This window comes from Ranitomeya variabilis, chromosome 4 (genome assembly GCF_051348905.1).
Source record: "Ranitomeya variabilis isolate aRanVar5 chromosome 4, aRanVar5.hap1, whole genome shotgun sequence".
Classification (NCBI taxonomy): domain Eukaryota; kingdom Metazoa; phylum Chordata; class Amphibia; order Anura; family Dendrobatidae; genus Ranitomeya; species Ranitomeya variabilis.
The window spans coordinates 379,707,711-379,730,666 of NC_135235.1; the positions used below are offsets into that span (position 1 = coordinate 379,707,711).

Consider the following 22,956-nt stretch of genomic DNA (forward strand, 5'->3'; position numbering starts at 1 on the left):
ACTGCACTGCATTTTTGGAGACAGACGGTCCCGTCTCTTATTAAAATTCCGTTAACTGAAGTGTCACTGAAGGCGCTAGAATTACATATTCCATATATAGATTTACAGCCATGGGTACTAGCTGGTGTAAAATCACTTCATCAGCTGCTTGATGACACAATGATTAAACCGTTTGATCGCCTAGTTGCGAAACACCCTGATATTCGGCATAGATTTTATCAGTTTTTACAATTAAGACATCTTATGCACACTACTCAACTGACGCCCTTTTTTAATACCAACCTAGTTCGTACAGTAAATGGTCTTTTCTTGGTGCCTGGTCCTAGTACTCGCAATGTATCTATTTTGTATAGAGCCCTGAATGATCCTGACCCAGAGGTTAAGTTGCAATTCATGAGCCAGTGGGAGGATGACTTGCAGGTCACCCTAGCGCCTGATGGGTGGCGGGAAGCGGTGTTAGAGGTTCGGAGAGTATCCTCATGTGTAAACCATCTGGAACAATTAAAAAAAGTCCACTTACGCTGGTACTATTACCCAGTTAAAGTTGCCCATTTTGGCCCTCAATGCTCCCCATTGTGCTGGAGAGGCTGCGGTATGTTGGGGACACTTAGCCATATGTGGTGGTCATGTCCGAAATTACAAAATCTTTGGGTTAGTTTAGAGGACGTGATAGCGGAGGTGACTGGGATTCGGGTGGCCCTGCGACCTAGTATGGTTTTATTGCATATTGGTTTGGATGAGATCCCACATGGGCTGAGAGGTGTGTTCTCACATTTGTTTATAGCCGCTAGACTGGCAGTGGCTTCCAAATGGAGAGTGACTAGCGCACCGACCATACAATCTGTGATTGATAGGATGAACCTTCATTGCCAATACGAACGGGCACTGGTGTTATCTGCGTCATCAAAAACAAAAAAGTCTCAGATCTGGGAGCCGTGGCTTGATAGCCGGTTTTCCTTTATCCCAGTGTGAAGACGCTTGTCCTACTGTGATCCGGGATCTGATACTCCCGGCACGTGAAAATCTTGCACTGTGCCTAGCTGTCTAGTTTATATGTCGCTTTGACTGTCAGGAACCTGTATTTCAGTAGGTTAGTTTATGTTTAGACCTTTGATCTAAATAATCTACAGTTGTATACCTATGTGTACCTACTCCCTTTCCCCCCCCTCCCTTGCGTTGGTATGTCTGTTTTCTTATTGTATTAATAATCTACTCTGCTCTGTTTGCGGAATTGTTGTGTTTATCTGTGTAACCTGAAAAATTTTTAATAAACATGATTCAGTAAGGAATGATGCCAGCACGGGAGGCAAGTTTTTACTTTTATCAAGGCCAAACATTTAGATCATGAAGGGGTTGTCCTAGTAGAACAGATACTAAATACACACAATTGCTGACATTTATTTGCTGAACCAGTAATTTTCCCTCCGCATTGTTTCAAGCTAGCCAGACTCTACTGTACAGCGAAAACTCTCCAAAATCCTCCTGAAAAACGCCTCAAAAACTTGGAGGTTCAGCTTATTTTCTGCTCCGAAAACTTTGCAAAAAGACTGTGTACACATACTCTTATAGTGTTATGCAACAAAACAGTTTTCATTCATGGGGCTCCAAAAGGTCAGATGCTGCTTTTTCCACTTTTACAGTTGGCCATGGACACGATCATAGCCTGAGGCATTCCCTTGTTCAGTGCCAAAACGTGTAGACTTATGCATTTTAGTATAAACGTTTTCTTTGGATGTATTTACTTACTTCAGTCTCTATTTTATTATTTCTGACCAGCAGCGCTTTTAAAGATGAATTGCTCTAAAGTGGGACTGCACAATATAAAGCAGCATGTGGTTCACCAAAGGATTTCTTGCTGCTCGCAGAGACCTTCCTGTATTCAAATGTATTCTCTCATCTTGTAGACGTGACTAGGCTTGAACGCCAGAAGACAAGGGCCGAGGAGCTCTAGTCAGCTCCGCTCCACGACTTCCCCATACTGCTGCGGTCACTATAGTGCTACAGAGGTAGTGGAAACGGTAGAGAGGTTGAACGGTAAGCACTCCATGGAGGAGTGAAAGATTAAATGTCACATTATTGTATGACCTGACATTGCAATTAATTGCTTTACTAAGCATGGTGGTGTATTCATGTACTGATGGTAGATCTGTTGATGTATTCATGTACTGATAGTGGTTCTGAAACTGTATTCCATTCATGTACTACCAGTGGTTCGAAGGCTGCATTCATGTACTGATGGTGGTTCTGGTGATGGATTCATGTACTGATGATGGTTCTAATCGTTTTGATTTTATAAGAAGGATTTGGGGAGTTTCTGCACATTTTCTGCTCCAAAAACTTGAGTGTGTTGTAATTTTTTTTTTTTCAGCAGAAATGATCTGATTTATTAATTTAATGATGGCTGTTCTGATGATCTAATCTTGTAAATACCCTTTTACATTTTTTTTGCAGCGCTCAAGATTGGTTCAGTATGACAATGTGGCCCCGTACAAAAAAAAATAATAAAATGTTGCGCACCTATGCCTATGCCCTAGGGGCTATAAGTAACCCTTTGAAAAGCTCACTTGAATGCATAAACTGCCCCAAATAGAAAAGCTACGAGACCTTACAAAGTTGCTTACCTGTTTAGGAATCATTCTTGCTTCTTGAGACATGTATGAAATATTGAAAACACCATAATGTTTGGTAACAGTTGGGGTGACAGAGAGGGATATACCCCAAAGCAAACTTGAACGCAGTTCCAAGATGGAAACAGTTTCTGGAGATACAGAGATTGTTTGCTCTCCAAGAATTGAATGTGAAAGTGGAGAGCGCACCTATATAAAAAAAAAAAATATATATATATATATATATGTCAGACAATCATGGCAGAAAACATAATAAAACAACAACAACAACAAAAAAAAAAATATATATATATATATATATATATATATATATATACAGTGCCTACAAGTAGTATTCAACCCCCTCGGGATTTAGCAGGTTTACACATTTGGAATTAACTTGGCATTGTGACATTTGGACTGTAGATCAGCCTGGAAGTGTGAAATGCACTGCAGCAAAAAAGAATGTTATTTCTTTGTTTATTTTTTTTTTAAATTGTGAAAAGTTTTTTCAGAGGGTCATTTATTATTCAACCCCTCAACCCACCAGAATTCTGTTTGGTTCCCCTAAAGTATTAAGAAGTAGTTCAGGCACAAAGAACAATGAGCTTCACATGTTTGGATTAATTATCTCTTTTTACAGCCTTTTCTGACTATTTAAGACCCTCCCCAAACTTGTGAACAGCACTCATACATGGTCAACATGGGAAAGACAAAGGAGCATTCCAAGGCCATCAGAGACAAGATTGTGGAGGGTCACAAGGCTGGCAAGGAGTACAAAACCCTTTCCAAGGAGTTGGGCCTACCTGTCTCCACTGTTGGGAGCATCATCCGGAAGTGGAAGGCTTATGGAACTACTGTTAGCCTTCCACGGCCTGGACAGCCTTTGAAAGTTTCCTCCCGTGCCGAGGCCAGGCTTGTCCGAAGAGTCAAGGCTAACCCAAGGACAACAAGGAAGGAGCTCCGGGAAGATCTCATGGCAGTGGGGACATTGGTTTCAGTCAATACCATAAGTAACGTACTCCACCGCAATGGTCTCCGTTCCAGACGAGCCGAGTAAGGTACCTTTACTTTCAAAGCGTCATGTCAAGGCTCGTCTACAGTTTGCTCATGATCACTTGGAGGACTCTGAGACTGACTGGTTCAAGGTTCTCTGATCTGATGAGACCAAGATCGAGATCTTTGGTGCCAACCACACACGTGACGTTTGGAGACTGGATGGCACTGCATACGACCCCAAGAATACCATCCCTACAGTCAAGCATGGTGGTGGCAGCATCATGCTGTGGGGGGCTGTTTCTCAGCCAAGGGGCCTGGCCATCTGGTCCGCATCCATGGGAAGATGGATAGCACGGCCTACCTGGAGATTTTGGCCAAGAACCTCCGCTCCTCCATCAAGGATCTTAAGATGGGTCGTCATTTCATCTTCCAACAAGACAACGACCCAAAGCACACAGCCAAGAAAACCAAGGCCTGGTTCAAGAGGCAAAAAATCAAGGTGTTGCAGTGGCCTAGTCAGTCTCCTGACCTTAACCCAATTGAAAACTTGTGGAAGGAGCTCAAGATTAAAGTCCACATGAGACACCCAAAGAACCTAGATAACTTGGAGAAGATCTGCATGGAGGAGTGGGCCAAGATAACTCCAGAGACCTGTGCCGGCCTGATCAGGTCTTATAAAAGACGATTATTAGCTGTAATTGCAAACAAAGGTTATTCCACAAAATATTAAACCTAGGGGTTGAATAATAATTGACCCACACTTTTATGTTTAAAATTTATAAAAATTTAACTGAGCAACAAAACTTTTTGGTTTGTAAGATTTATGCATCTGTTAATAAATCCTGCTCTTGTTTGAAGTTTGAAGGCTCTAACTTATTTGCATCTTATTAAACCTGCTAAATCTGCAGGGGGTTGAATACTACTTGTAGGCACTGTATATACAGTACAGACCAAAAGTTTGGACACACCTTCTCATTTAAAGATTTTTCTGTATTTTCATGACTATAAAATTGTAAATTCACACTGAAGGCATCAAAACTATGAATTAACACATGTGAAATTATATACTTAACAAAAAAGTGTGAAACAACTGAAAGTAGGTCTTATATTCTAGGTTCTTCAAAGTAGCCACCTTTTGCTTTGATGACTGCTTTGCACGCTCTTGGCATTCTCTTGATGAGCTTCAAGAGGTAGTCACCGGAAATGGTTTTCACTTCACAGGTGTGCCCTGTCAGGTTTAGTAAGTGGAATTTCTTGCCTTATAAATGGGGTTGGGACCATCAGTTGTGTTGAGCAGAAGTCTGGTGGATACACAGCTGATAGTCCTACTGAATAGACTGTTAGAATTTGAATTATGGCAAGAAAAAAGCAGCTAAGTAAAGAAAAACAAGTGGCCATCATTACTTTAAGAAATGAAGATCAGTCAGTCCGAAAAATTGGGAAAACTTTGAAAGTGTCCCCACATGCAGTTGCAAAAACCATCAAGCGCTAAAAAAAAAACTGGCTCACATGAGGACAGCCCCGGGAAAGAAAGACCAAGAGTCACCTCTGCTTCTGAGGATAAGTTTATCCGAGTCACCAGCCTCAGAAATTGCAGATTAACAGCAGCTCAGATTAGAGACCAGGTCAATGCCACACAGAGTTCTAGCAGCAGACACATCTCTACAACAACTGTTAAGAGGAGACTTTGTGCAGCAGGCCTTCATGGTAAAATAGCTGCTAGGAAACCACTGCTAAGGACAGGCAACAAGCAGAAGATGTTAGGGCTAGCGGAACGCACCGAGTAAATAGATGAAGTTATTGGTGTGATCGCAGCCCGGGGTCCACCGTGCAGGAGGAACCTGCTGCTAGCAAATGGCACTATATGACGGTATAAGCGAACTCTGTTACTTCACAGAGTCGCCGACAAAAGAAAGCACTGTGCCCTGTTAGACTCACAGGAGTACACAGCTAACTGCTGAGCTGATAGCAGTCAGTGGTCTTGCACAAACACAAACTCCTCACCGGAGGTGCCGGTATTCTAGGGCTTGTTCCAGCCGGGACCCTAAATACATACACACAAAACTCCTCACCGGAGGTGCCTGTATTCTAGGGGCTTATTTCAGCCGGGGCCCTAAATACATACACACAAGACCACACTGGCACAAAGCACATAACTTAGATTGATACTAGCGCATGGCCGTGCGGTCATGCAAACCTTTTATAGCTGCAGCAACTACAGGACCTTCCCAGAAGGACCAATGGGAGGCTGCCACAGAACTTGAGCAACTTCAGGACCTTCCTAGAGGACCAATGGGAGTTGCTGCAGTACCTGAGCATGTGACCCTTGATCTCCAATGAGAGATCTTACCCTGGGCATACTCAGAAGGGGAGAAGTAGGACTTAGTCCCAAAGACATCTGCTCGCCGCTGACCAGTACTGGCTACAATGGCAGAAGCTGGAAAGGCAGCAGTAACCATTTGCACAGTGTCAGACTGAGCGAGACGCTGGGACCGATGCCTCCGCTGAGCAGGCTCCACTGCGGCAGGAGAAGAATGGGAGACCGCAGCGGAGATAGCTCGAGATTCCCCCGTGCAGAGGCGGGAACTCGACTCCTAACAGAAGAGACTTGTTTGGGCTAACGAACACAAGGAATAGACATTAGACCAGTGTAAATCTGTGCTTTGGTCTGATGAGTCCAAATTTGAGTTCTTTGGTTCCAACCACCGTGTCTTTGTGTGACGCAGAAAAGGTGAACGGATGATCTCTACATGCCTGGTTCCCACCGTGAAGCATGGAGGAGGAGATGTGATGGTATGGGGGTGGTTTGCTGGTGACACTGTTGGGGATTTATTCAAAATTGAAGGCATACTGAACCAGCATGGCTACCACAGCATCTTGCAGCGGCATGCTATTCCATCCGTTTTGCGTTTAGTTGGACGATCATTTATTTTTCAACAGCACAATGACCCCAAACACACCTCCAGGCTGTGTAAGGGCTATTTGACCAAGAAGGAGAGTGATGGGGTGCTACGCCAGATGACCTGGCCTCCACAGTCACCAGACCTGAACCCAATCGAGATGGTTTTGGGTGAGCTGTACCTCAGAGTGAAAGCATCTCTGGGAACTCCTTCAAGATTGTTGGAAGACCATTTTTGGTGACTACCTCTTGAAGCTCATCAAGAGAATGCCAAGAGTGTGCAAAGCAGTCATCAAAGCAAAAGGTGGCTACTTTGAAGAACCTTTGAAGAACCTAGAATATAAGACATACTTTCAGTTGTTTCACACTTTTTTGTTAAGTATATAATTCCACATATGTTAATTCATAGTTTTGATGCCTTGAGTGTGAATTTACAATTTTCATAGTCATGAAAATACAGAAAAATCTTTAAATGAGGTGTGTCCAAACTTTTGGTCTGTACTGATCTACTATATAATTGTCTAAGGGGTACTTCCGTCTTTCTGTCTGTCACGGATATTCATTGGTCGCGGCCTCTGTCTGTCATGGAATCCAAGTCGCTGATTGGTCGTGGCAAAACGCCCACGACCATTGCCACGACTAATCAGCGACGGGCGCAGTCCGACGGCAACATGGCCGCTCCTTCCTCCCCGCAGTCAGTGCCCCCTCCATACTCCCCTACAGTCAGCGCTCACACAGGGTTAATGGCAGCGGTAACGGACCGCGTTATGCCGCGGTATAATGCACTCCGTTACCGCTGCTATTAACCCTGTGTGACCAACTTTTTACCATTCATGCTGCCTATGCAGCATGAATAGTAAAACGATCTAATGTTAAAAATAATAAAAAAAATAAAAAATCGTTATATACTCACCGTCCGTCGGCCCCCGGATCGACAACAGGCCTTTCCCGCTCGCGACGCTCCGGTAACCGGTCCATGCTGCAATCTCGCGAGATGATGACGTAGCGGTCTCGCGAGACCACTACGTCATCATCTTGCGAGAGCGCAATGCACTCTTGAGACCTGAGCACACGAGCAGCGTCGGTAACCGCTTCGCTTGGATCCGGGGACTCTGGAAGGTGAGTATAAAACTATTTTTTATTTTATTTCTTTTTTTTTAACAGGGATATGATGCCCACATTGCTATATACTACGTGGGCTGGGCAATATACTACATGGGCTGGGCAATATACTACGTGGCTGGGCAATATACTACATGGGCTGTGCAATATACTACGTGGGCTGCGCAATGTACAATGTGGGCTGAGCAATATACAGTGTGGGCTGCGCAATGTTCTGCGTGGGCTGCGCAATATACTGCATGGGCTGCGCAATATACAACGTGGGCTGCGCAATATACAATGTGGGCTGCGCAATCTACTGCGTAGGCTGCGCACTGTACTATGTGGGCTGTGCAATATACAACGTGGGCTGCGCAATATACAACGTGGGCTGCGCAATATACTACGTAGGCTGCGCAATATACTACGTAGGCTGCGCAATATACTACGTGGGCTGAGCAATGTACTGCGTGGGCTGCGCAATGTACTGCGTGGGCTGCGCAATGTACTGCGTGGGCTGCGCAATGTACTGCGTGGGCTGCGCAATGTACTGCGTGGGCTGCGCAATGTACTGCATGGGCTGCGCAATGTACTGCGTGGGCTGCGCAATGTACTGCGTGGGCTGTGCTATACACTACGCACATATATTCTAGAATACCGATGCGTTAGAATCGGGCCACCATCTAGTATATATATATATATATATATATATATATATATATATATATATATATATATATATATATATATATACACACTAGATGGTGGCTCGATTCTAATGCATCGGGTATTCTAGAATATGCATGTCCACGTAGAATATTGCACAGCCCACGTAGTATATTGCCCAGCCACGTAGTATATTGCCCAGCCACGTAGTATATTGCCCAGCCACGTAGTATATTGCCCAGTGACGTAGTATATTGCCCAGACACGTAGTATATTGCCCAGTGACGTAGTATACAGCACAGAGCCACGTAGTATATTGCACAGTGACGTAGTATACAGCACAGAGCCACCTAGTATATTGGCCAGTCACGTAGTATATTGCCCAGCTACGTAGTATATTGCCCAGCCACGTATGTCACAAGTTCAAAAATAAATCATAAACATATACTCACCTTCCGGGGGCCCCTTATAGTTGTGTCGCCTGTGTGTGGTGCAGGCGGCAGCTTCCGGTCCCAGAGTGTGATGACGTCGCGGTCACATGACCGTGCCGTCATGGCAGGTCCTTCTCGCATACCATCCTTGCCACCGGAACCTGACGCTTGCATGGAGCGGTCACCGGAGCGTCGCGAGGAGCGGGAAAGGCGGCGGAAGGTGAGTATATAATGATTTTTTTTTTTTCCACATTAGATGTTTCTACTATTGACGCTGCATAGGCAGCATCAATAGTAAAAACTTGGTCACACAGGGTTAATAGCGGCGGTCCGTTACCGCTGGCATTAACCCTGTGTGAGTGGTGACTGCGGGGAGAATGGAGCAGGTGCCGGGCACTGACTGCAGGGGAGTAGGGAGGGACTAATCGGACTGTGGCCGTCGCTGATTGGTCGCGGCAGCCATGACAGGCAGCTGGCGAGACCAATCAGCGACTTGGATTCCATGACAGACGGAGGCCGCGATCAATGAATATCCGTGACAGACAGAAGGACAGACAGAAGGACAGACAGAAAGACGGATGTGACCCTTAGACAATTATATAGTAGATATATATATATCTAGCACAGTCAAAGAGAAATACAAATAAAAAGGGATTGTACATTATTTTAACTCAAATGATTGCAGAAGATGAGAATAACAGCCTCAGCTATACTTCCCCGCTCTGGTCTTTGTTGAGTGGCTGCAGCATTAGAGGTAACTAATATACTGTAGTTACATCCAGACACTGAGAAGAATGGATTTGCAAATGTAGACAGAGCAAGCTGCTGAGTCTATTGATTGATTTTTTTTAATGAGTTTTATAACTGTGTGGCACTGTAATTATATATTTATTGTTAGTTTTATAACATTTTCTGATGTTAAATGTTATTTGTCACTTGGTCACCTTTTCATGCACTGTCACCATAATAGTTAATATGGTTGGGATATCTAGCCGTATTTATACTTTTAAAGTACTTTAATTTTTATATAAAATATGCTTTTCTGTTCACCTAGAATCATATTAGCACGGGGCCCATCCTTATTTTATAGATGGCATAGGTTTTGAATCGATTGTGGGATAATATAAATATAATCCTTTATCTGTGAATATGGAAGATCTTGTTATCACTATGTGATTGGTTGCCCTTACCAAAGATGTTGTTCCGAGCCCCGGCCAGGAGGTAAAATGGCGACTGGTGTGTCAGTGCGCATGCCCGGAGCGCGTCCTTTAGCGGTGCGTTGCCAAAGGTCTCTGATACTTCCGGTATCGCCGATCAATGACGTCATGCGGGAATTCCCACTCAGTGACGCCGGAATTTGAGGCCGGAAGCGTAGCGGTCGCGGGGAAGCGATACTCCGCGCATGCGCCGTATGATCACACTAATCTAATTGATTCCCCTATATAATGAGCGTTAGTGGCACACAGTGAGTTACAGCCCCCTGAGGAAGCCCATGCGAAAAGCGCGTTGGGGCTGCATTGCTCAGGTTTCAGCAGTGGAGACTATGGGTAAGGACACTAGCAGATCTCCTTAATACCATGACTTTATCCTCAAATGTTATATATTTAATTACTGGATTTATGACATGTTGAATGGCTTGGCTGCTTCTGGATCAGTAGCACTTTACATTTGGGTATAATCCTATGCACTTGGCACCTTAAAGATAGTATGAATTCATCACATTTGGTATTTTTTAGCAGCAGCGCCATTAAATGTGACAGTGACATTTATTAACTATAGGTTCTGTGTTTTTGTGTCCTCCCATCCACATATTTATGCTATCCCTGGGTATTATACCTGTGAAGTCAGTTTTTCCACCTTGTCTATATGTGATTGCCTTTGTTGGTTATTGTTATGATTTATTTGTACTTATTAAATAAATTGGATAAATATTTGGATTTTATTCAGGACTTTTTGTACTCTCTTTTGGTTCTCTTGTGTGTTATAGTTATTTGAGAGTGTTCGGAGCTAAATTTAGCATCCCCATGATGGTACTAGAGGGGAATTGATGTCTTAGCAAATGTTTTCTGCTCTGGAGCTTGTGTTTCTTGAGACTATTGATTGGGTGCAGTGACATGATCTGTTGTCATGACATCACTGCTGCAGCCTGTCAACCAACAGCAGAGCAGCCAACCAGACTCTCTTCTACACTTATTAGCAACAAACAGGTTGTCTTTAGACAAGTTTCTGCCATTAAACTATGATCTTGTCGCAGGCTCATTACAGGATTGGACAGTGATTTCTATTTCTTTAGAGTGTAGATATCTGCTAGGTGGTACATGTGATCTAATTTCTGAATTACTGGGGTGTGTTGTTGGTTCAATAAAATCAGTATTTTATTAGCAGATTATCACTTCAGGACTAGGTGTCTCATGTCATGTAGTTCTCCTGCTCTGTGTAAACCCTTTCCACTAATTAGTATTTTTTGTGAATGCACAGTGTATAAAGAAAGCTGCCAATCAGTGGTGCGGGCAGGGTAATACAAGGCTCAGTATTCAGAGAACTGCTAAATATGCAGCAGAGATCTGTGATTGTGTCAAATCAGCACCAAGCAGACCAGAATGTAACACCTCAGGTGAATCACTATGTCTGTGACTACATCATGCGGCTCTCACATTACATAGCAAAAACCTGCTAACAGGTGACAGACTCCCTTTTAAATATTTAAATGTATTTTTGCCAAATTATTTTGTGTTTATGGCAAATAAAGTAAACGTATTGGATACATTAGATATGGTTGTTTACACAAATAAGATTACATTTGATTAATTAACCATGTAGAAAAACATTGAATTTAATAAAATAATATTTTTACAATTCTGACCACTGTCGCTTTATGTGGTAATAACTCTGGAATGCTTCAATGGATCCCACTGATTCTGAGAAAGTTTTTTTTTGCAACATATTGTACTTTTTATGAAAAAAAATATAAATTTGGCCCAACATTTGGAAAATTTAGCAATTTTCAAACTTTTAATTTTTGTGCCCTTAAACCAGAGTCATATCACACAAAATACTTCATAAAGGACATTTTTCACATGACTACTTTACATCAGCTCAATTTTGGAAACATGATTTTTTTTTTGGTTAGGAAGTTAGAAGGATTAAAAATTGATCAGCAATTTCTCATCTTTCCAACAAAATTTACAAAACCAATTGTTTGGGATCACATCATAATTGAAGTGACTTTGAGGGGCATTTATGTCAGAAAATACCCAAAAGTGTCACCATTCTAAAATCTGCACCCCTCAAGGTGTTCAAAACCACCAACAATGTGGAAGGAAAAAAAATTAAGGTTAAAACCTTTTTCACAAAAAAATTACTTTACAAACGTTTTTATTTTCACAGGGTAACATGAGAAAATGGACCACAAAATTTGTTGTGCAATTTCTCCTGAGTACATCAATACCCCATATATTGGGCAAATCCACTGTTTGGGCGCACGGCAGGGCTTGGAAAGGAAGGAGACGTTTGACATTGTGAACGCAAAATTGTCTGGAATCGAGCGTTGACGCCATGTCGCGTTTGGAGAGCCCCTGATGTGCCTAAACAGTGGAAACCCCCCACAAGTGACCCCATTTTGGAAACCACACCCCCTCGAGGATTTTATCCAGGTATATAGTCAGCATTTTGAATCCACAGGCAGGACATAGTATTTGAGAAAAAAACAAAAACAGGCAGAGATGCTTAACTGTCTAACTAGGCCTCAAATACAATTGCACTAACGGTGCAGCGGATCCAAGTAAAATGGCAACTGCACAGGTGCAATAATACCTAATGAGACAGACAGCCTTCAATCAGGGATTGGCCGTGGTTCTGTAAACTCTGGCCTCTGTTCACACAGGATGCATTATAGTAAGCACTGGGCAGCCCGCCATAGGGCGTCATTAAAAGGCTGAGAACCAGATGCTTTGCATTCCTTGTGTGAACATTGCCACATACAGATTATATTTTTTTTGCATTGGTGTACCACATAGCCAATCCTTGATTGAAGGCTGGCTGTCTCATTAGGTATTATTGCACCTGTGCAGTTGCCATTTTACTTGGGTCCGATGCACCCTGTTAGTACAATTGTATTGAGGCCCATTTAGACAGGTAAGCATCTCTGCCAGTTTTTGTCTTCTTTCTTGAATATTGGAGGTTTTTCCTCTTTTTGTGGTTTTCATGTTAGGACATAGTATTTGCTAAGATTAGATTGTCATATTGAACATGTCGTCATTGGAGTATTGAGCACTTGCGCTCAACAATAGTTTGCATCGGCTGCTCTGGTATGCACCAAATATCATGGGTGAATGAGTGACATGTTCCAGTCCCTGCCTCACATGTTTCGCAGCTATTAGACACCCCAAAAAAACATGTGGGGAGCCGCTATACTCCATGCATACCCGAGCACCCAACACAAACTTGAATAAAATAAACATAAGGATGAATGACCTCGGGGAGATCAAAACATCCAACACCGCGACACCATCACGTGTTTCTCAATGTTTATAGTCTTTTCACTAGGCACTGCTCCAAATAGCCAGTTTCCTACTCCACACTAATGAGGGGCAAATACCCCGAAACAGCTGTCTGTGGATGGATACCATGTTTTGGCATAGGTGGTTTTCCTTTATTGGATGCTGCCCTTCCCGTGGTTGTTCCTTCCCGGTGAAAGACCTGGCTATTTATTGCTTGCGTTGAGAAACACGTGATGGTGTCTCCACGGCTTTTCTACATGCATTTGCATATTTCCCATAAGGGATGGGGGCAGTGTTCTGGATCACTGCGTTGAGAAACACGTGATGGTGTCTCCGTGGTGTTGGATGTTTTGATCTCCCCGAGGTCTTTCATCCTTTGGTGTCTATAGACTCGTAATCTATAAACATAAGGATGAAAGACCTCGGGGAGATCAAAACATCCAACACCGTGGAGACACCATCACGTGTTTCTCAATGTTTATAGTCTTTTCACTAGGCACTGCTCCAAATAGCCAGTTTCCTACTCCACACTGATGAGGGGCAAATACCCCGAAACAGCTGTCTGTGGATGGATACCATGTTTTGGCATAGGTGGTTTTCCTTTATTGGATGCTGCCCTTCCCGTGGTTGTTCCTTCCCGGTGAAAGACCTGGCTATTTATTGCTTGCGTTGAGAAACACGTGATGGTGTCTCCGCGGCTTTTCTACATGCATTTGCATATTTCCCATAAGGGATGGGGGCAGTGTTCTGGATCACTGCGTTGAGAAACACGTGATGGTGTCTCCGTGGTGTTGGATGTTTTGATCTCCCCGAGGTCTTTCATCCTTATGTTTATAGATTACGAGTCTATAGACACCAAACATGTCTAGGTTCACTTTTATCCAAGTGGTAAAAAAAAATTCCAAAGTTTGCTTAAAATAAAAAAAAAAAAATTGCGCAATTTTCCAATAATGGTAGCGTCTCCATTTTTCGGGATCTGGGGTTAGGTGAGGGCGTATTTTTTGTGTGGCAAGCTGACATTTTTAATGATACCATTTTGGTGCAGATACGTTCCTTTGATCGCCCGTTATTGCACTTTAATGCAATGTTGTGGGGACCAAAAAACTTAATTTTGGCGTTTTGATTTTTTTTCTCGCTACGCCGTTTAGCGATCAGGTTAATCCTTTTTTTCATTGATAGATCGGGCGATTCTGAATCCGGCGATACCAAATATGTGCAGGTTTTATTTTGTTTTTTTTCTATGCAGCAGAATTGCAGGCTTGCTATGAGCGCCGACCACAGGGTGGTGCTTATAGCAATCTGCCATCAACAACTATAGAGGTCTCAACGAGACCCCTGGTTGTGATGGCAACGCACCGATGACCCCCGGTCACATGACGGGAGTCAGCGGTGCGAGTACTTCTGGCCGCGCGGCTGACAGCGCTTGTTAAATGCCGCTGTCAGAGTTGAGAGGTCGCGGCTTTGAGGTGGGCTCACTGCTGGAGCCCACCTCAAAGTGGGGGATACTGCCAGCTGACGTACTATTCCGTCAGCTGGCAGAAAGGGGGCTAATTATAGCAACGGCTGTTGCAGGAGTAATGGGGCCTCATTTATGAGAACTGCCTCATAGTAAGATTGTTCTGGTTGCCTATAGACATTTTTTAAAGTAATTGGGGCCTGATTTATGAAAATTGCCTAATAGTAAGATTGTTCTGGCTGCGTATAGCCATTGTAGAAGTAACTGGGGCCTTATTTATAAGAATTGCCTCACAGTAGGATTGTTCTGGTTGCCTATAGCCATTTTTGAAGTAACTGAGGCCTCATTTATGAAAATTGATTCATAGTAAGATTGTTCTGGTTGCCTATAGCCATTTTTGAAGTAACTGAGGCCTCATTTATGAAAATTGCCTCACAGTAAGATTGTTCTTGTTGCTTATAGGAACCAGAATGCAGCTTTCAGTATTCGGGACACTGCGGCTTAGGCCGCTGTCCCCTGACTGCTGCGCCTTCCCCCTGTTGATATGCGGTCTCCCATTCTGTGAGACTTATGGTGGTACGGGGTTAACTCCCGCGGAGGGGGCAGGGCTTACCTCCTGTCTTGGGGCCGGGAAGCGCCGACGCCACATCCGGATCCCTGGACCCGGACCTGTTTGGGCAGCCGGCAGCATGGACCCACTGGAAGACGCGGTGAGGGACAGAATCAGCAGGGAAGGCAGCGCTTGGTTGGCAGCTTTGCTGACCAAGAGCGACTCCTTCCCTGCCATGGCGCAGGCGGTGCTGCCGGAGGGCCGGCGATCTCGCAGAGCCACCCGGCCTCCGGCACGGCTGAGCCCGCGATTATATTCAAATAAGAGCGCGCGCAACTCGCGTGCGCGCGCTTCTTCTGCTCTGGGTGCCAGGCGCGATAGTGCGGCGGGAAGAAGTGTTTTACCTCAGGTGGGGGAGGCTCAGGGGTCGGCGCCACGTGACACATTTATTACAGCCCCTTCTGCCCCGGGTACCCTCAGAGGGAGTAAAGGTCCGCAAGTGCCAGCGTTGTTAACCGGAGCTGCACATTTATTTGGGAATAGCATGGGGGGGAGTCCAGGGGACGTCTGCTTCCTCGCAGGACTCAGGCGCTGCAGAAAAGGAGACTGAGGCTCCACAGGGAGGCATCCCACCACTTTCAAGGAACGTGGGGGAAGCTATTGCTAATGCTGACAGGAGCAGGGATACGGCAGCGCCAGCGCAGCAGAATGTGGGATCATCTCACATAATATTAGCGCCCGGACATCAAAGCGCATACTCCCAGTCTAGTATAGGGGGCGAGTCACAGTTTCCCTCCTACCCACTCATCTTTAGTACTCTGTATTCGCAAATACCGGGCGGGCAAATAACTCCCTCTCAGGTGGCGGCAGTCGAACATCAGAACGCCCCAGCGTCACTATCGCTGATGGCAACCGGTGTTCGTGCCCCAATTCAGGGTGTTGGCACCCCGGCTCTTGACAACAGACAGAGTGCGGGTGTCCGCTCCGCGTGCAGATCATCATCGCCATCATCATCATCCTCCAGGGAGCACCGTAGAAGCAAAATTAGGAAGCGCGATCATTATAATAGCAAGCGACGTTCGAATAGATCCAGATCCAGCCGGCGCAGTAGGCGGTCTAGAGCCTCGCGTTGGCGCTCGCCTTCTTCATCCGGTAGTTCATCGGGCAGGTTGCACAGGCAGGAATCTTCTCGTCGTAGGTCCATGCCTCGCACGGAGCATCAAGGTTCGAAGACTCCCGTGTCACGGGAACCAAGCCATCCAGAATCTGGTGCGCCAATTGGTGAGTACCCCTTTATTGGGGCATGGGGCGGGGATAGAACCAATGCCAACCTCTTAGACTAAGTAGCCAATGCAAACTCAGGGAATAGAATCTATGTGAACCCAAAATTGCTACAACCAGCAGGCTTGAACAGGCAACCCCCCCTCCTCGCCCGGATGTCCTTTTTTGTGGTGTTCCCCCGCTAGGGGCTCACTTAGACAGTAACATCAGAGAACAAATCTGGGCTAATGAATTCATCGACATATGGTCCCTAGTTTTCACGGATCAGCACTCAATCGATAGAGAGAGGCGGTTGGGTGATAAAACGTACGAACGAAAACCAAAAGTAGCAAAAACCATTAACAACTGGTTGCAAGCTTTTGCGGTCCTAGGCTGTGTTATGGGGGAAAAACACCCCGAAAGGTGCTCCGAGCTATTTATATACTTAGATAGCATTTACAACTCCTATAAGGCCCACGGGGGATCAGCATGGTGGAAATATGACGAAGATTTTCGACGTCGCTTGGCCGTCAATCCCCAATTAGGTTGGGGAGTAAAAGCCACGAATTCGTGGCTCCGCCTGATGATGGCTCAGAAGCCAATCCTTTCCCGGGCCCGCTGCCGGGTCCAACAGCAGCGCGGCAGCAGCATCCATGCGTAGACCAGGTTCATGCTGGTTATTTAATGAAGGACATTGTAAGTTCTATGGACTTTGCAAATACAGACATGAATGTTCAGCGTGCGGAGGATCTCACCCTGCGGCAAAATGTACACGGCCCCCCCAAAAAGCTAATATCAGAAAACCCCTCCCACAGGAGAGGCTCACGACGCCAGTGAGCGTAAAAAGAATGGGGCCGTGGCTGGACAGATACCCCAATAAATCGGCTGCAGTGCAATTGCGTTTCGGTTTTCCTACGGTTTTTTCATCCCGTTTAATTGGTCCCATGAGCCACAGTCAGCCCCAAATCTAAAATCAGCAAAGGAATTACCCAACGTATTATCAGAGAAATTGGACAAGGAAATCAGGTTGGGGCGCTTCCGGGGCCCCTTCAAGGCCCTTCCTTTCCCTAATTTACGAGTTTCACCCCTGGGCATAGTCCCCAAAAAAGAAGAAGGAAAATACCGGTTAATTCACCACCTGTCCTACCCCAAGGGGATGTCGGTGAACGATGGTATACCGAGTGAGGACACAGCCGTCACTTATGTTTCTTTCGACAAAGCAGTTGAGTTAGTTAGAAATGCCGGCCCGGGGGGCCCTTATGGCCAAATCGGATATAGAATCCGCTTTCCGTCTACTCCCAGTTCACCCGGACTGTTACCACCTACTGGGAGCCAAGTTTGAGGGTTTATATTATTACGATACATGCCTCCCGATGGGATGCTCAATTTCCTGTTTTTACTTTGAATTATTCAGCACGTTTCTAGAATGGGTTGCACGCAAGATCACCCGGCTAACCGCCATTACACACTACCTCGATGACTTTTTGATAGTTGGTCCAGCCGATTCAGACATGTGTTCCATAGCCCTGGCCCAGTTCAAAGATTCCATGGCACATTTTGGTGTTCCTCTGTCCCCTGAGAAGACGATAGGGCCAGTATCAGTGATCACTTTCCTCGGGATTGAAATCGACTCGATTGCCATGGAATTTAGGTTGCCGAAAGAAAAAATTGACAGGCTTTTGGAGCTCATTAGCGGCTGTGTTTCGGTTGGCAAGGTCACGTTGACCCAAATGCAGTCGCTTCTTGGCTCTTTAAATTTTGCCTGCAGGGTTATGCCAGCGGGTAGGATTTTTTCTCGCAGATTAACGTTAGCCACGAGAGGCATAAAGCAACGTTATCATCGGATCAGGATTACGGCACAGTTGCGTTCTGATCTGAACACATGGAAGCTTTTCCTCAGCAACTACAACGGGAGGACCTGCTTTCAAGAGGCTGAGTGTACAAACGATGATATAAGATTGTTTTTTGAAGCGTCAGGTCATGCGGGTTTCAGTGTTCGTTTTGGTAACCAATTCTGTACAGCAAAATGGCCTGCTTTGTGGGTTAGCAAGAACTGGAGCGTGAATCCAACCCTGATTGAGCTTTTCCCTGTCGCAGTGGCTATAGAAATATGGGGGGCACAACTGGCCAACAAGCGAATTCGCCTACAACTTGAAACCGTTGGAGCGGCGCATGCCATAAACTATCTAGCATCCTCTTCACCGCTGGTTTTAGACCTAATTAGGTTCATAGTTTTAAAAAGTTTGATTTTTAATGTTCGGTTCAAAGCTAACGCATTAATCGATGACAATGAGATTGTAACAGATTTGTTAAATGGGACTTGTTCACAGGAGTTACCGGGACTGCGTCTTCAGGAGCGTTTGGAGGAGGTGGAATGTCCACATTCGATCTGGGATGTCCTGGGGATCTGATTCCGTTGATACGTTCGTCGGTAGCCCCATCGACATGGAGAGCCTATGGTAAGGCGTGGGAGGAGTGGTGCCTTTTAGCAGCTGACAAACCAGTGGGGTCTTCGGATGATGCTCGGATGCAGGTGACAATGGCATTTTTATCCAAAATGCATGCCACGGGAGTATCGGGTGCGGTGGCAAGCAACCGTGTATCTGCTTTAGCTTTCCACTTCAAACTGCGAGGTTGGTCAGATTCTACGAAACATTTTCTAGTCAGTCAGCTACTGAAGGGCTGGCGCCGAGTGGATAAACACTGCGATAACAGGCGTCCTATCTCCTTCGATTTATTAGTCAGCTTAGTCAAGACCACAGAATCAGCATGTGACTCTAAATATGAAGCTGCACTTACATCAGCGGCTTTTGGCCTGGCCTTTTTTGGGGCCATGCGTGTCAGTGAGATTTTACCTACCGCCCTTAATAAGTCAGGTGGCCTGAGGCGAGAAGATATATTAATTTGTGACAATGGTTTGAGGATCAGAATATGCAAATCTAAAACTGATCAGGAGGGTAGGGGGACCTGGTTTCCAATATTTGCCATCAACAAGGATATTTGTCCATTAGCATTAATTAAGAAGTACATGTTGGTCAGAAAGGATGGTGCCCAATTTTTCATTCATGAGAATGGTCTCCCTTTATTGTCGGGTCAATTCTTAGCAATATTACGACGCACTTTGCTGTTGTTGGGAATGCCCGCAGCAGAATTTGGTACTCACTCCTTTCGGATAGGAGCGGCGACTGAAGCTTCCAGGGCGGGTTTATTTGAATCAGAAATTCAAAGGGTGGGTAGATGGAAATCCCGCTGTTTTACTAGGTACATCAGGCCTGATTTATTGTTATAAGGTTTTTGTTTCTGTTTTTTTTTTATTTAAAGATATAGCTTCGGGGTTACATCGGAAGACATACCTTGGGTTGTATGGTAATTGACTGGTTGGCTAACTGTATACTTTACTTCCCAGATGGTGTACGTCCCAGCGTCTGGATGGTGGGCCACTCATACATCTATTGGGCGGCTCGTTGTGCCGAATTGTGCCCAGGAGGGCGATCATTGGGCTTCACCGATATGGACGTGATATGGCGTGGTATGAGAGGTCTGATGTGGTCCCAAGTTCTTCCTGAGATAGTTCGCATCACGCGAGTGGCGTCATCTCCTGCTATTGTTGTTATCCATGCCGGAGGGAACGACCTGGCTTCGTCTCCACTTGCTGAACTGCTTACGCTTATCAGATCAGACACTGACAAGTTTCCGAGCTTTTTTCCGCTGATGCGTTTAGTCTGGTCAGAAGTAATTCCGAGATTGGTATGGCGGGGTGCCAGAGAATTGAATGCTATGGAGAGATCCAGACGCACTCTGAATCAGAGGATATCACGCTTTGTCAGGTTTAAGGATGGTGTAGTGGTAAGGCACCATCGTGTGGAGGGAGACAATTCCGGTTTTCTTCTTCCAGATGGAGTTCATCTTAACAAGGCGGGTTTAGATATCTTCCTCAACGGCCTTCGTGAAGGTGTGGTTCAGGCGATTCATTCGTTGGGGGGGGGGGTCGTAGCTCACTGTCCTCGCTCCTCCTTGGCGGAAGGGTGGAGTTTGTTGGTGGTGAAGATACCTGCCCGGGAGACCGGAAGGCAGTTAAACACCCCAGTTGTTGGCAGATATTGCCTGTATTAAGCTGCGACCAAAAATAATTTAACCCAAAGTAAAAGATGGAAATTTTTATGATTATATTTCCCAATAAACGTTTACAAGCTTTGATATGTGTCGTTGTGTCACTTAATGGGAGAAACGGTTGTGGGTCGTAGCAGTCTTCGGGACACTGCGGCTTAGGCCGCTGTCCCCTGACTGCTGCGCCTTCCCCCTGTTGATATGCGGTCTCCCATTCTGTGAGACTTATGGTGGTACGAGGTTAACCCCCGCGGAGGGGGCGGGGCTTACCTCCTGTCTTGGTGCCGGGAAGCGCCGACGCCACATCCGGATCCCTGGACCCGGACCTGTTTCCCGCCCTCCCTCCCTTTTTGTTATGTATTTGTTCAGTTGCAGCTGCAGAAGGGTGGAGTTTGTTGGTGGTGAAGATACCTGCCCGGGAGACCGGAAGGCAGTTAATCTCCCTACACCCCAGTTGTTGGCAGATATTGCCTGTATTAAGCTGCGACCAAAAATAATTTAACCCAAAGTAAAAGATGGAAATTTTTATGATTATATTTCCCAATAAACGGTTACAAGTTTTGATATGTGTCGTTGTGTCACTTAATGGGAGAAACGGTTGTGGGTCGTAGCAGTCTTGAAGCTTCTGAGGTAAAGTGAAAGCTGAGCTCTGATTGGTTGCTATGGACAACTAGAACAATCTGACTGTGAGGAAGTTTACATAACTGAGATTCGAGATCCTTCAGGACACACATTTACTGATTTATATACCGTATATTCACCTATGATGATCAGTGTGAGGTGTTTACCAAGAAGAGTTGAAAAAAACTACTTTTAAGGGTATGTGCACACGTTGCAGATTTCCTGCGGATCTGCAGCGTTTTTTACGGTGCAGAAACGCTGCAGATCCGCAAGTGATTTACAATACAATGTAAATCAATGAGAAAAAAAACCTGCTGTGCTCCGTGAGGAAACGCTGTGGATTAAAAGAAATAGCATGTCCCTTCTTTTTTTGCGGATCTGCAGCGCTTTTGTACCCATTCCATTATAGGAATGCGCAGGGGTAAAAAACGCAAGAAATCCGCACAAAATCCACAGTAAATCTGCACAAAATCCGCTGAAAAAACGCATGAAATCTGCACCTGCGTTTTCTACCAAGAGATGCCGAATCCGCACAAAAAATTCCTGAGGCAATTCCGCAACGTGGGCACATAGCCTTAAGATGTGGACCATACGCCAGGTATCAACATGTCTGATATCCTGGGTAAAAATTCTGAAAATCCTATACAAGATAAATCCACATCAAAATTTACTTTTCTTGATGCAAAAAAGTATTTGGAAATGATAAAGAACAAACTGAGAAAATCAATGAAGTAAGGAGAAAATCGCAAAATTTCAAAGACCTTCTCCCAGTTTTCCCTAGGGATAATCTTGACAGAGAATCCCATAATCCCGCTTTTAAGAGTACCTGTTTACCCACTGGCAGTGATCTACTGCATTCCCAAAACCTTTACTGCATTCTACACAAAACCTTTACTGAAGATGAAGCTGGAAAAACACAGCAAAAAAAGGAAAAACAGTGATCCCTGTGATCCTAAACTAAGGGGACATGCAAAATTTGTAAATATTTTTAATTTATGGATACGAAAATGTTCTCTCCAAAGGACTTTCTTTTTGACCAACTTATGAAAGGAAGAATTTTTAATCTTAGATTTTCATTTTTTAGTAAAATAACTAGAGACATTTTCTTATGAATAAAAAAGAAGTACCTCTAATGGCACAAGGAGACACATCTGATAATTATCTACATGTGGATTGCAATGCAAATCCTCTTTTTACCCAACTGAAAGTAAAAGGCAGCATATCAGCACGTTTTGTGCTACTCAAGAAATTTAAGAGCTCCCTTAACTTGAAGACCAAAAAAATTTGACCACACAAGAGAGAAAAGCCCTAAAATCCCTTTAAAATAATGCTGATATTATCATTGGACCTGCTGATAAGGGTAGGGGGATTGTTATTCAATACATCACTTATTACTGCAAGGAGGCGAATAGAGTATACGGTATATAGAATGTGTATCACCATGTGATCCAAATTGATCCTTTCCGTCATTAAAGGACGGTATTCGGTATTCGGTATTAACGAATATAATATATTAATTGCTTACAGTAACTATGAATAACCTAAACAAAAAAAGAAAAAAAAAGTCCTTGCTGAACAGATTTCCAACTATCCCAATTTATTATTATCTTCCCAAGATCCACAAAGATTTTAAGAATCCCCCTGGTCGACTAATTATCTCAGGTATTGGGTCTCTCACAAGCAATTTATCTGCTTACATAGATAAAATCATGAAACCACATGCCTGCAATTTACCCAGCTACATCAGGGATTCCATGGAAT

The 22,956-nt window shown here is 44.6% G+C and overlaps 1 protein-coding gene across 1 annotated transcript in view; it reads right to left on the minus strand.

Annotated features, from left to right (window-relative positions):
• TMEM132A (transmembrane protein 132A) overlaps nucleotides 1-22,956 on the minus strand; it is a 250,646-nt gene that overhangs the window by 31,348 nt on the left and 196,342 nt on the right. The window contains exon 10 of the mRNA XM_077250795.1: nucleotides 2,622-2,816. Coding sequence (XP_077106910.1) covers nucleotides 2,622-2,816 — 195 coding nt within the window. The remainder of the gene's footprint in view (nucleotides 1-2,621; nucleotides 2,817-22,956) is intronic.